This window comes from Phytophthora cinnamomi, assembly GCF_018691715.1.
Source record: "Phytophthora cinnamomi strain GKB4 chromosome Unknown Contig53, whole genome shotgun sequence".
Taxonomy (NCBI): domain Eukaryota; phylum Oomycota; class Peronosporomycetes; order Peronosporales; family Peronosporaceae; genus Phytophthora; species Phytophthora cinnamomi.
Window position 1 is genome coordinate 2,281,162 of NW_027150986.1, and position 11,622 is coordinate 2,292,783.

Below are 11,622 nucleotides of genomic sequence, written 5' to 3' on the forward strand. Positions count from 1 at the left end.
ACGCTTTGGGAGGACATAGCAACTACGAGCAACGGCTACTTTAGGGAGAAGATGGAGGAAAGGATTGAAGGCAAATGCACCCCGACTTCAAGCCGAAGACACAAGACCAGATAAGAGAAGAGCTCCAAAAGACTGAAGACATCACTGTCCGAGACCTGTGTGTGACAAACTATCCGGCCAACAATCAGATGTTGCTTGTCCACGAGTGCTGAAGGACTACCAAACACTAATGGGCGGCGTGGACGTGCACGATCAACTTGTCTGCAGCGGCAACTACTGATATCCTGTATGTACATCTTATCAAATATGCTAATCGTGTATGTACATGCCAAACAGGTATTCATTGCAGCTTGCCATCAAATGCAAGAAGTATTACAAGTCTCTTTTCTTGGGGCTCATAAATCTCGCTATAGTCAACGCCTACATTGTGTACAACGCGCGGCGAGCGGCGGACGGATTGAAGAAGATGAGCCACGTCAATTTCGTGAAGAAGCTGCACTTGGAACTCTGTCAGCTGACGGAGGACGACTGGGAGGGGGTGTTGAGTGCTGAGGACGCCCAAGCAACGCCGGCGAAGGCCCCAGCGCAGCCACGAAATGGAGGACATGTTCCTGTTCCAAATGACGAGTGGCGCCCAGGCAACAACCAAGCAGGCCGAAAGCGGCGGACGCGAGCTTGCAAGGTGTGCTCGTTGCTGAAGGACACCGATGACGCAAAAGGCGGCGACTCGTCGCTCTATTGCAGCGACTGCAAGTTGAAGACCTCCTCGAAGAAGCCGATGGCTTGGCGCGTGTTCCTCTGCGATAAAGTTCGCCACAAGCACAACGGAGCAGCCATGTCGTGCTTCGAGATATGGCATAAAGCGTGGCGGAACGGAACCCTTCTGCCGAAGAGAGCGAGGAAGCGCTACATTCGAGCTCGGACGCCGGCGGTGCTGTCTGTTGAGGGCGCTGCAGAAGAAGAGGATGCGGCTTCCGACGAAGGGTCGACAACGGGCGGCCCCCACCAGTAAAAGCGATCACGCACTGCTAGCACCGCGGAGTAAGCAAAGAGTGTGTCCTTGATTCTGTCCCTTTTCAATACATATTGCTCTGTCGCAACGTCCGGTGCAAACATCTGGGTATTGTTATTGCGACTTTGCACAGCTTTGGCACAGCTTTGTTCCTGTCCATCCTGGTTTTATCGCCGAAATGGACTTATTTTGTCTTGGTACATACAAGTTACACGTTAAACGCGTATCATTAGCGGGCAATATCATGGCGATACATGATAAGCGAGGAGCCGGATTTGTAGGAGTAGGTTTACGGTGTGCCTATCCAATATACACGATACCAAAACATCTTGGTTTCATTATAGTAACCGCACCCCTTGACATACACGATAATTCGACCGATGAGGGCGCTGAAAAGGCTTCGCGTTCAAGGGGTTAAGTTACGCTTGGCGAGTTTCCAGTCCGACATCGAGGGGTTGTGCGTCTTACGCGTTGCTTTATGCACAGCAAAGGATATGTCTGGACGCGTGCAACGAGAGATCCATAGCAAACTCCCAACTAGCGACTGGAATCGTCCCACCGTCACGACCCCCACTCCTCCTGACATAGGCAGCGCTTCTGTCATGTAGTTTTCATTCCACTCCGTGCCAATCGGCGTACGCACAGCATGCGCCGCTTCCATTCCGAACTCCCGCAACAAATCCTCGATCGCGGCTTCCTGATCCAGATGGTATCCTTCATCCTCGCTGTACGTAACACGCATGCCAAGGAATTTGCTCGCGGCGCCCAGGTCGTTCACTGCCAAGTCAGACAGTTCCCCGAAGAATGCGTCTACATCATCCTGTCGCGTTCCAGTGACCAACAGATCGTCTACATACACTCCAACTACGAGCAGCACCCCAAGCCGCCACCTGTAGTACACACCGTGATGCTCTGCTCGAAGCCCAAAGCCAGCAATTTTCCCTGCAACAGCTTGCTCCACAATCGTCCAGACTGTTTGAGGCCGTACAACGCCTTCTTCAGCTCGAGCACCAAATCGTCATCACTTGCAACTCCCAGCTTCTTTTTGATGTCTTCCGAAATCGTCATTCCTTGCGGCAAGCGAATATAAATGACTAGCTCCGGTTCCTTGCCCGCTTTCACGTAGGCGTTAGGCACGTCTCCGTGTTTCGCTGGAACTCTCCATTTCCTCGCCAGCCCCACGATCAGCTTCACACTGGACATGTCGATCACCGCGGCGAACGTGATGCTATAATCCACACCAAACTCTTGTTCATTTCCGCAAGCCACGAGCCGCGCCTTTCGGCGCTCGATGTCCCCTGCCGCATCCGTTTTGGTCTTATAGACCCATTTGGTGTGAAGAACGTGTGCCTTGCGAGGCGCTTGCACGATCTCCGACACTCCATTCTCCTCCAGAGCACGCAGTTCTTCATTCATGGCCTTCAGCCATTGTTCGCGGTGCCGGCTACGCATAGCCTCGCGAAAATGTTTAGGGTCTGCCTCCACCACGCTGTTCACAACGTCCGCGGGTGTCTCCTCCTGCTGCGCGGACTTGTCCGCGTTGTCCGCAGTGTGCTGCGTGACCGAACGCGTCACAGGCCGCTCTCGTTGCCACGACTTCTTGGCTGCTTTTTTGAGTTTCTTCCGGCTGCTTGCAGCCCCGATGCCTTCACCATCAGCCCCCTCAGCGACGTCTTCACCTTCGCTCGTAGACTCGTCCACGTTGTCGCCATTTTCGTCCCTCAGGTACAGCCTTTGCACTAGATCGTTCTGAGTTTTGTCCAGGGTTTCAATGTTTTTCACATGCTGCGTCGTTATCACTACCCGATCCTTCGGCAGATACACCCTGTAGCCTTTAGTTTCCTCGCCCACGCCGACGATCATTCCTTGCTGGGCGCGGTGCGAGAAGTTCTTGTTACGCGGATCCCTATGCACTGTGCACGGAGAACCGAACACCACTATCTCGCCCAGTGAGGGGGTCTGCATCGTCAGCACCTTTAGCGGCGACACCTTCCCCGGATTTGCGCTGGTCGGTGATCAGTTCAATATATAAGCAGCATATTGCACGGCGTCCCCCCAAAACGTCACGGGCAGCCCACAGGCAAAGACCATGCTCCTGGCCATATTCATGATAGTCATGTGCATACGCTCGGCTTTATCATTACTTGCCTGATTGTTCGCCTCGCTCCGCTGCCGCGCAACACCCGTCTTCTTGCAGAGCAGGTCCACGTTCTGGTACTCGCCCCCAGAATCCGTCCTCAGCACATGAATCCGACAGTAGAAGCGCTTCTCAAAAAACACAAGGAAGTGCTCGAACTGCTTCGCCGCGGCGTCTTTAGTCTTTGCCAGGAATACCCTGCAGTAGTTACTCTTGTGGTCAACGAAGTTCACCATGTAGCGATTCCCGAGTCGGTCCCGCGGTGTCATCGGGCCCTTGAGGTCAGAGCAGATCACCCCCCCCCCACACGATCGATCGGCGAGTGCTCCCCCGTATCTTTACCCGACTGTCTGTTCTTCGACTGCTTCCCTTGCGCACAAGTCAGGCAGTTCACCCTCTTCCGGTCCGTCAACTCGATGTCGGAACTCGGGTCCCTGGCAAGCCGCTCCACTGCATCATAATTTAGATGCCCGAGGCGTCTATGAAACTCAACAAGTGTTCCTTTCTGAACGCTGCTCTGCTCACCACCATTTCCGTTGACCTCTTTATCCAGAGCTGCCATGATCACATCAGACGCAGGCTTTTGCTTCTTCACTACGGACCCCTTAACCACGAAAACATTTCGCTGCAGATGCAAGTCAAAAACCGCTTTTCCGTCCGCATTTTCCATCATTCGTTTCCCGTCCTTGACAGTGAGCAGACAGCCTTTGTTATCCAGCTGACCGTACGAGATCAAGTTGTGCACGACGTTCTTCGAAAAGTACACTTCCGTCAGCTTGACAGTCTGCGGTACTCCACACGCGGTAACGCACAGCGTCACGGACCCCTTTACACTGATTTCCAGAGGCTCACCGTTCGGCTGCATGCACCGGTCATTGCATCGTACCGGGTTCTCGAGACACGATGCGTCATTCACTAGGTGCCTGCTAGATCCACTATCCAGGATCCACGTCTCGTCCGACTCGTCGGGCATTTCATTCACTGCCAACGTGATATCCGCAGCCTTTGCACGCTCTGAGCATGCCGCGCGCAGGTGGCCGACTTCGCCACATCTATGGCATTTCCGAGTCTCCTCCCGACGTTCACCTACTGCGCTCACCACATCTCGGCCGAAAGCCTTACCCTTGGACGACTCCAGCTCCCAGGCCTGGGCAAAGTGTGCCAGTTCCTCCGCCTGCTGCAAGTAGTCCGTCCTCGTGACATCGACCTTAGCCATGAGTACCATGCGCAAGTTTAGAGAATCGTATTGAACAATGTGGTTCAATACTAGATAGTCAGCATCTCCGCCGCACGCTTCCGATATAGCCACTAGGTACATGTAGTGTTCGGGCCACGTTCTCTTGGGGTTCTTCTGCGTGGTGAACAACTTCATCGCTTGCGCAGGAGTGATGGTGGTCTTGAACGTCTCGAGCATGCGCTCCATCACGTACTGGAGTGTCGGCATCTGCGCTACCCAGGATTCGACCTGCCTGTTGTAGTATTTCTCTGCAGTACCGGAGAGAGAATGCACCAGGAGATCAATCTTCACGTCCTCCGGCCATGTAAATCCATATGCAGACTGCCCGAGTATGACTTGTCTCTCGAAACGTCGTCCCCACTCCAGGAATCCAGACCCGAGACCAACGTACGATTCCTTGCCATTGAAAGGCCTGATTGCGAGTTTCTTCTGCCGAGCGTCCGGGTAACGCACACCCTGTTGCTGCTGGAAACCTCCGAGATCGGCTTGAGCTTGCTCAGCTTGAGGAGGCACAGGTGGTGCTGGCGTCTGCGCGGCAGCGCGCTCTGCTTCGTACAGACGCTGTAAATCCGACGGCCGAATGTAGTCGGGTCGTCGTTGCTCGAAGTACTGCGGCGATACCGTGGGTCTGCGCAGTGCTGCTGCGGGCGGCGTGCGAGGCGGTGCTTCAAGCAAGTCAATGTGCATCCTCGATCCGCGTCCGAGCTCGGACGCGAAGAGGCCAGCGTTCGCTTGGTGCGGGTGCTTGATTCTCGCGAACCTTGTCTCATCCTCGTTTAGGCGTTTGTCTATCGCGTTCTGCGAGGCCTTAAGCTTTGCATGCGACTCCTCAAATCTCATCAACTGTTCCGACATCCCCTTCAAGAGCGTCATTAGGTCTGCAGTCGCGGCCCCCGTTGCCGGCGCGGGAGCACCAGCATCGTTGCCATCACCCCTTTCGTGGGTGACAGTGGTGCTCAGCTCTTCAGCGTCATCCACCTTGCCAGTCCTTGCGCGACTGGCAACGGGAGCTGCAAGTGTAGGCGCTGGTGCGCCAGGGCCTTTGTCCTCGTCGGTGGTCATGTTTCTTTGGGCTAATAACCTGTACAAGCCGGATCCTCAGACCGGCTGCACTGTGCACACTGTGGGGTAAGAACGCAAAAGAGAGAGTGAAATTGTTATTCCTACTCGTGCCTGTACTAACTAGTGTCTTCGTGTCCAGGCGATCGCAGTTCCCGGTGCTTCCCATCTCTGATCTTACCCACCAGTTTCCAACATCTAGTCAGCACGTCCTTGGGAGGGCTCTACCAGGTGCTGGCCGCCCGCCACTTGGCCCAGTTGTGCCGCTCCGTACCCTGTAGCCGTCACGTGCTCGACGCGCTTCATTGCGCAACTGACCTCAAATTACTGTGTCGGCAAAGGAGTTTAGCTTAACACCACTCATTATCGTTAACTTTCTGATTGGCTCTAAAATAATTCATTTAAGCATTTCATTGGATAAACATGGGGTTAGATTTTGTATGGGGATCGAATGGGGATCTGTCTCACCCGGATTTTAGTGTCGCCCGGATTTATCCGTCGTTGTCTGTACTCGTTGTCGGGCGCTTTTGCAGACACTGCTGTGCGCGAACTAATGGTGTATGTGTACCGGTACAGTTTCGCACATAATATGAGTCGTGGGTGAAAAGACTAATCTTGTTCGTCGCACGTGTATCTCGTGTGCGACAACCAACTCTTCTCGAACCTGGTGATTTTATGGAGTGTCAGTAACGTTAGCAATGTTTTCAAGGAAGCTCGAAGCTGCTTGTTGGATATGCCCCAGGGTTCACAGATAAATACCAGCGATGGAATCGATTTACAAAAAACTCTACGCAAGGCTATCCAGTCTAGTATCATCCCGTGGAGCCTTCGGGACGACATTGGTCAATGCCAGGAGTCTGGCAGCGTGTCGATACATGTCCATTTTTAATTAGCTGGTCCTACAGTACATGGTTGCAAACAGGGTTAGGGAAAGAAGCCAAGGCAAAAATCCCAAACAAGGCGAAAGATGTCCAAACATGTTTGGCTTGTGGGACGGGTGTCATCGTCTGCAAATCCGCTACAAATCCTATGGGTCAAGGTGAACTACTGCACGTAGATGTTAAAGCGCGTATAAGACCGACCCAGCGTTGACCAGGGATTCGTAGCAACCAGGACCATTGGACTGACTCTGCGGGCTGTTCATACTCAAATGCCAGGAGGTCGATTCAGCTTGAGCGCTCCTGCAAGATTTGAGTGCCCTCCGACTGAAAACATGGATTGTACATTTTCTTTTTTTAATTTGGTTTATAACAGTGCTACGCGATTTCCCAGCGGGACGAGAAAGGGTGTCAACTACAAACTCGAGCTCTGATTGGTCCCATCTCGCTGTTGAGACGATATAAAACTGAGCCTAACCCGTCAACTACTCATTCCGTCTCTCCGTTTCAGATTATTGACCAGAATTCCAAAATGGGATAATCAAAGTAATTTTGACTGGCAACCCCAGTCAATTGGGACATCAAAATAAGTGCAGAACCTGCACTGCAGGAGGAAGCTATTTTTGACGGCTGTCACCCTGATACCATCGATACATCGGGCGCCAAAACTGTTCGCGATACAGAAACCAAGAGCTCGGATTACCGCAAAAGTCGAAATTGGTCAAGTAATGTGAAACGGAGGGAGTATCAAGAATCTACACAAATAGATCTGTGAACCACTACTACACTTGATGAAGCAGTGCATAGGGCGCCAACAACGATCCGACACGATTGATTCAAAGCGAGATCGGGCAACAGCCATGCTCACGAGCAGTGTAACGCATTGCGTTATACACATTACTGGTCTCGTAATTTATAATTATGTGGTAATTTACTTACATGTATTGCGGGACGGCTTGCGGGACGGCTTCAAGGTGAAGTTTATGGGACCCGTCAATTCAACAACGAGTCGTCAGACTCTGGGTTCCAGAGTACATACAATAGAGTATAGACGGGGGCGTGAATAAGGAACGGGTGTCATCCTATAACCTTTAGAACGTAATATTATGCAATTATAGAGGGAAGAGCTTGGAGCACTGACATTGGCCATCGCCATTGGCCAGCTGGACCTGCTGGCAGAGCTGGGTTTTGAATCTGGGCGGGATATTCGAATTTGACACGAACAAAATGGAGCGGCAAGCACGGAGAATGCGCCTCACCAAGCAGCAACAGCTCGACCTCTGTGCAATGCGCACCCGCGAGCAAACGTGGAGGACTTGGACGAGTCGATGGGTGAGGCCACGAGGGAGATTCTGCTTCTACTAGACAATGCACCTGTGCACATACCTCCGGAGGACACAGTGGCCAACGTGGAGGTGGAGTTCTTGCCCCCAAACACGACAGCGGCGATCCAACCGATGGACCAAGGTGTGATCGCGTGGATCAAGCGGCGTGTACTGCAAGACTGCGGCGAAGAGGCAGTCTGGAGACTGTGCTGCGAGCTGGACCCCTTTGTAGTCGAGACGTCGGACGCAGTCACGTGGTGCAGCAACGCGTGGAATGCGCTGGACGCCGACACCATCAAATCTTGTTGGCGCCACGCCGGATTATATGTGGAATTAGTGACATAATTAACTAAATCAAGTACTTTGTCCCATCAATGGCAATTTATGCCCTCTAATTGGTTCATACCACTTGAAAGTTGTTATATATCAGGCGTTGCCCCCGTCTGTACGTAGTTTAAATTACAATATCACTATTCAATTTGCCCTTTACGAACCCAAGCTTCCACTACGTTACAAGCAACTCATACGACGACAGCAAAGCCCAACATTATCTTCCTGGTTGCCTCACTTTAGTGATCTGTGGTGATCACGAAACCGACTTGGACAGTGTTTTTACAGCAACAAGTCAATGGTACGCAGTGCTCTACCCAAAGCAGCCAGTCCCCCCCTACTATTACACCTCAGCGCGCGCCGATGGGGTAGGCAAGGGATCTGTCTGTCACGTGGAGTTTGAGCATGTAGCGAGTGGCAACCATTCTCGCATTTGCCGCCTACTGCGCACTCAGTGCCCAGTCCCTCTCCAGCAGCGTCGATACCACTGGGCAGTTGCTAGAACCATTCCCCGACATAATGAAGGTATTCACACTGCTGCAGGCCACCCTGCTGGTAGTGACTGCTCATCAAGCCACTGCATCACCCACCGACCCCGACGTCGGTGAAGGTTTCAACTTCCTGCAGGACACCGTCAAAGGTGCGACTGAGAAGCTAATCGGAACACTCAGCCCCACCCCTGACACCTCCTCCAGTACCGGTATCAAACAAGACCCGACGAGTGGGGGGTACTTCGCGCCATTCGGAACTGACGGACCAGCTGAAGAGCTTTTCGTACGCAACAACAGCCTAAAGAAGATTGTACCGATCATCAATGTCGCCGAAGAAGCTCTCAACCAGCCCATTCCTACCAACGATTGGTGGGGAAATCTCATTCACGTCACTGACCTCAAGAACGTGACAAACTATGCCGCGTGGTCTAATCCGTACGCGGTAAAGTTGCCGCGAATGGCTCCCTACGGGCTGCAAACCTGCTACTCGTACACGTACCGCGAGATCGCTCCGGAGGTCAATGGCACAGTCAAGGAATACAACCACTCGTACCACAACGACTTAACGCTATCGTCGGAGGAGTTCTTCCTGTACGAGCCAAAGTATGAGGTCTACGAGTGGGACGAAGGCGGCGCCAAACTACGCACGTGTGACGAGGCCAGCGGCAAATGCATGGAGTCGGCACTGGTAAGCGGCATGGCCTTCGTGTCCGCCACGTACGACGGACTCACACCGCGTATCGACACGGAGCACGACATCATCGACGTGGACGACTCGGCGCCGGGCAAGTTCGTCATCCACCTCAACAACAGCCAGACGTGGGTGCTGTATGCCAGTGACAAGAGCCTCTCGCTCCGTGTGGAGGACTCGGTGGTGTTCTCGGTGAATGCATCTGGGTCGTCACTGGTGGCAGACACTGGTTACTCCGGCACGATTCGAGTGGCGTTGCTGCCTGAAAACGCTGACGACACGGTCTACGACGAGTTTGCTTCGTGTATGGTCCGCGGTGGCAGCGTGTCGATGGAGTCGCGCACGCGCTACTCGTTGCACTGGGACGTGGAGGGCAGCAGCTGCGAGACGGTGGGTCTGCTGCACTTCGCGTTGCCGCACCAGGTGGAGTCGTTGACTGGGTCTCCGACGACGTCAACCAGTGCCGGAGCTATTGTGATGCACTCGGCTACTCGCGGTGAGATGGTGGGCCAGGTTACGACTACACCGACGTGGTCGTTCGTGGAACCGGAGGCCGACTTCGAGGTGGACTTCTACCCGGCGCGTAAGCCGTCTGCGTGGATCGTTGCGGAGACGGACATGCTCCGAACGCTGCAAAAGGACATTATGGCTAACTGGTCAGACTGGAATGCTAAGAGCTGGTACTACAACGGCAAGTACTATCAAAAGTATGCGTCGCTGTGTCTGATGGCAGCAGACAGTTCTATCGTGGGTACGGACACCACGCTGCTGTCGTACTGTTTGGAGAAGCTGGAGGCTATGATCGAGCCGGTGCTGAACAACACGCTCTCACCGCCGCTCATGTACGATACGCTATACAGTGGTTTGATCTCGAGCTCGATCTTCCAGACGGGTAGCATCTACACGGAGTTCGGTAACGGCATGTACAACGACCACCACTACCACTACGGCTACTTCGTGACGGCATCTGCCATGCTGAAGCACCTGGACCCGAACTGGTCCCGCATGCCGGAGCTCGAGAGGATAATATGGACGATGCTGCGCGACGTCACGAACCCTAGTGCCGACGACAAGTACTTCCCTTGTTTCCGTCACTTTTCATGGTATTTGGGTCACTCGTACTCTCACGGAGTGACCTCGATCGACAATGGCAAGGATGAGGAGAGTACGTCGGAGGATGTCAACTTTTACTATGGCATGACGTTGTGGGGCAGGGTAACAGGCAACAAGGCAGTGGAAGATCTGGGAAGTCTGATGCTTCGTCTGGATGCCCACGCGATTCGAACGTATTTCTTGCTCAAGTCTGACAACACTATCCACCCGCCTGAAATCGTCCGGAACCACGTGACAGGCGTTTTCTTCGATAACAGGGTGTGGTATAATACTTGGTTTCTGGATCGGAAGTACGCGATCCACGGAATTCAGATGATTCCAGTGTCTCCGATCAACGAGTTGGCTCGTACGTCGACTTTTGTGGAGCAGGAATGGAACGACATCTTATCGAAGGAGCGTATTGTGGTCATGAAAAACAGCAACAATACCTGGCTCTCGTTGCTTCTTGTTAGCGCAGCGACTGTGAACCCGATGGAGTCGCTGCACAAGTTGAAGAACGCATCGATGGACGATGGCTTGTCTCGCTCATGGGCGCTTTACAACGCAGCCACTCGCTGCAGAGACGACGTGAATGTGAATGTATCAGCAGCTATCAAGTTGACAGTCCAGGCGTAATTTCGCAGGAGACAACGGCGTATTCAACACCCTAAGAAAGACGGAAGAAGTAGTTGCATTGCGTTTCGTCTAAAGCATCAATTTTGGCGGTCCCTCTAATATTCTCCGTTTTCTGAAGTACTTTTTTTAAACTTTAAAAAGTTCAATCACGCTCGATACAAGCAGAATTACATGAAGTGCAGTGCACGACAGCACAAGAAAATTCGTAAAAGTAAAGCAATTTCAGCTGAGATATCTTACTATATAAAATGGAGGTTGCGTGCGTGGCGCCTAATACGGCGTAATGATTAGCTGTTCAAATCATGTTTCGATTGGATAAATTAGGATTGCCGATGGATCAGTCAATTGCATACAACGATTCATATTGAACTTTGAAGAGGTTAGGGGGACTTTTCATATTGTGCAGGGGTGCACACCTTGGCGATAACTATATATAGATCAACCGCGAGACAGGTCAAATTTGGGTCAAATTTTGTTTATAGATGGATCAAATTTTGGATTAAAAACTATCATTTCTTTGGGGTCAAAATTGAGATTAAACAAAAACTCATTTTAAAAGAAAGGTCTATTCAACTGTTGTTCTTATCCCAGTTAAAATGTATATAGTGACACCTTAGCGATATATATACGGTAGATCAACCGCGAGACTGGTCAGATTTGGATCAAATTTTGTCTAGCTTTGGATCAAATTTTGGATAAAAAAGGATCATTTTTTGGGATCAACATTGGGATTA

The 11,622-nt window shown here is 52.2% G+C and overlaps 2 protein-coding genes across 2 annotated transcripts; both read left to right on the forward strand.

Annotated features, from left to right (window-relative positions):
- Positions 1-7,603: 7,603 nt before the first annotated feature.
- On the forward strand, positions 7,604-7,993 carry IUM83_00646 (CENP-b protein 1; the record flags this gene model as incomplete). Its single annotated transcript, XM_067924431.1, has 1 exon — positions 7,604-7,993. One exon carries the CDS (start codon positions 7,604-7,606, stop codon positions 7,991-7,993), a length of 390 nt encoding a protein of 129 aa, XP_067789469.1.
- A 504-nt stretch (positions 7,994-8,497) lies between these two features.
- Positions 8,498-10,888, forward strand: IUM83_00647 (Endo-1,3(4)-beta-glucanase 1; the record flags this gene model as incomplete). Its single annotated transcript, XM_067924432.1, has 1 exon — positions 8,498-10,888. One exon carries the CDS (start codon positions 8,498-8,500, stop codon positions 10,886-10,888), a length of 2,391 nt encoding a protein of 796 aa, XP_067789123.1.
- Positions 10,889-11,622: the final 734 nt, after the last annotated feature.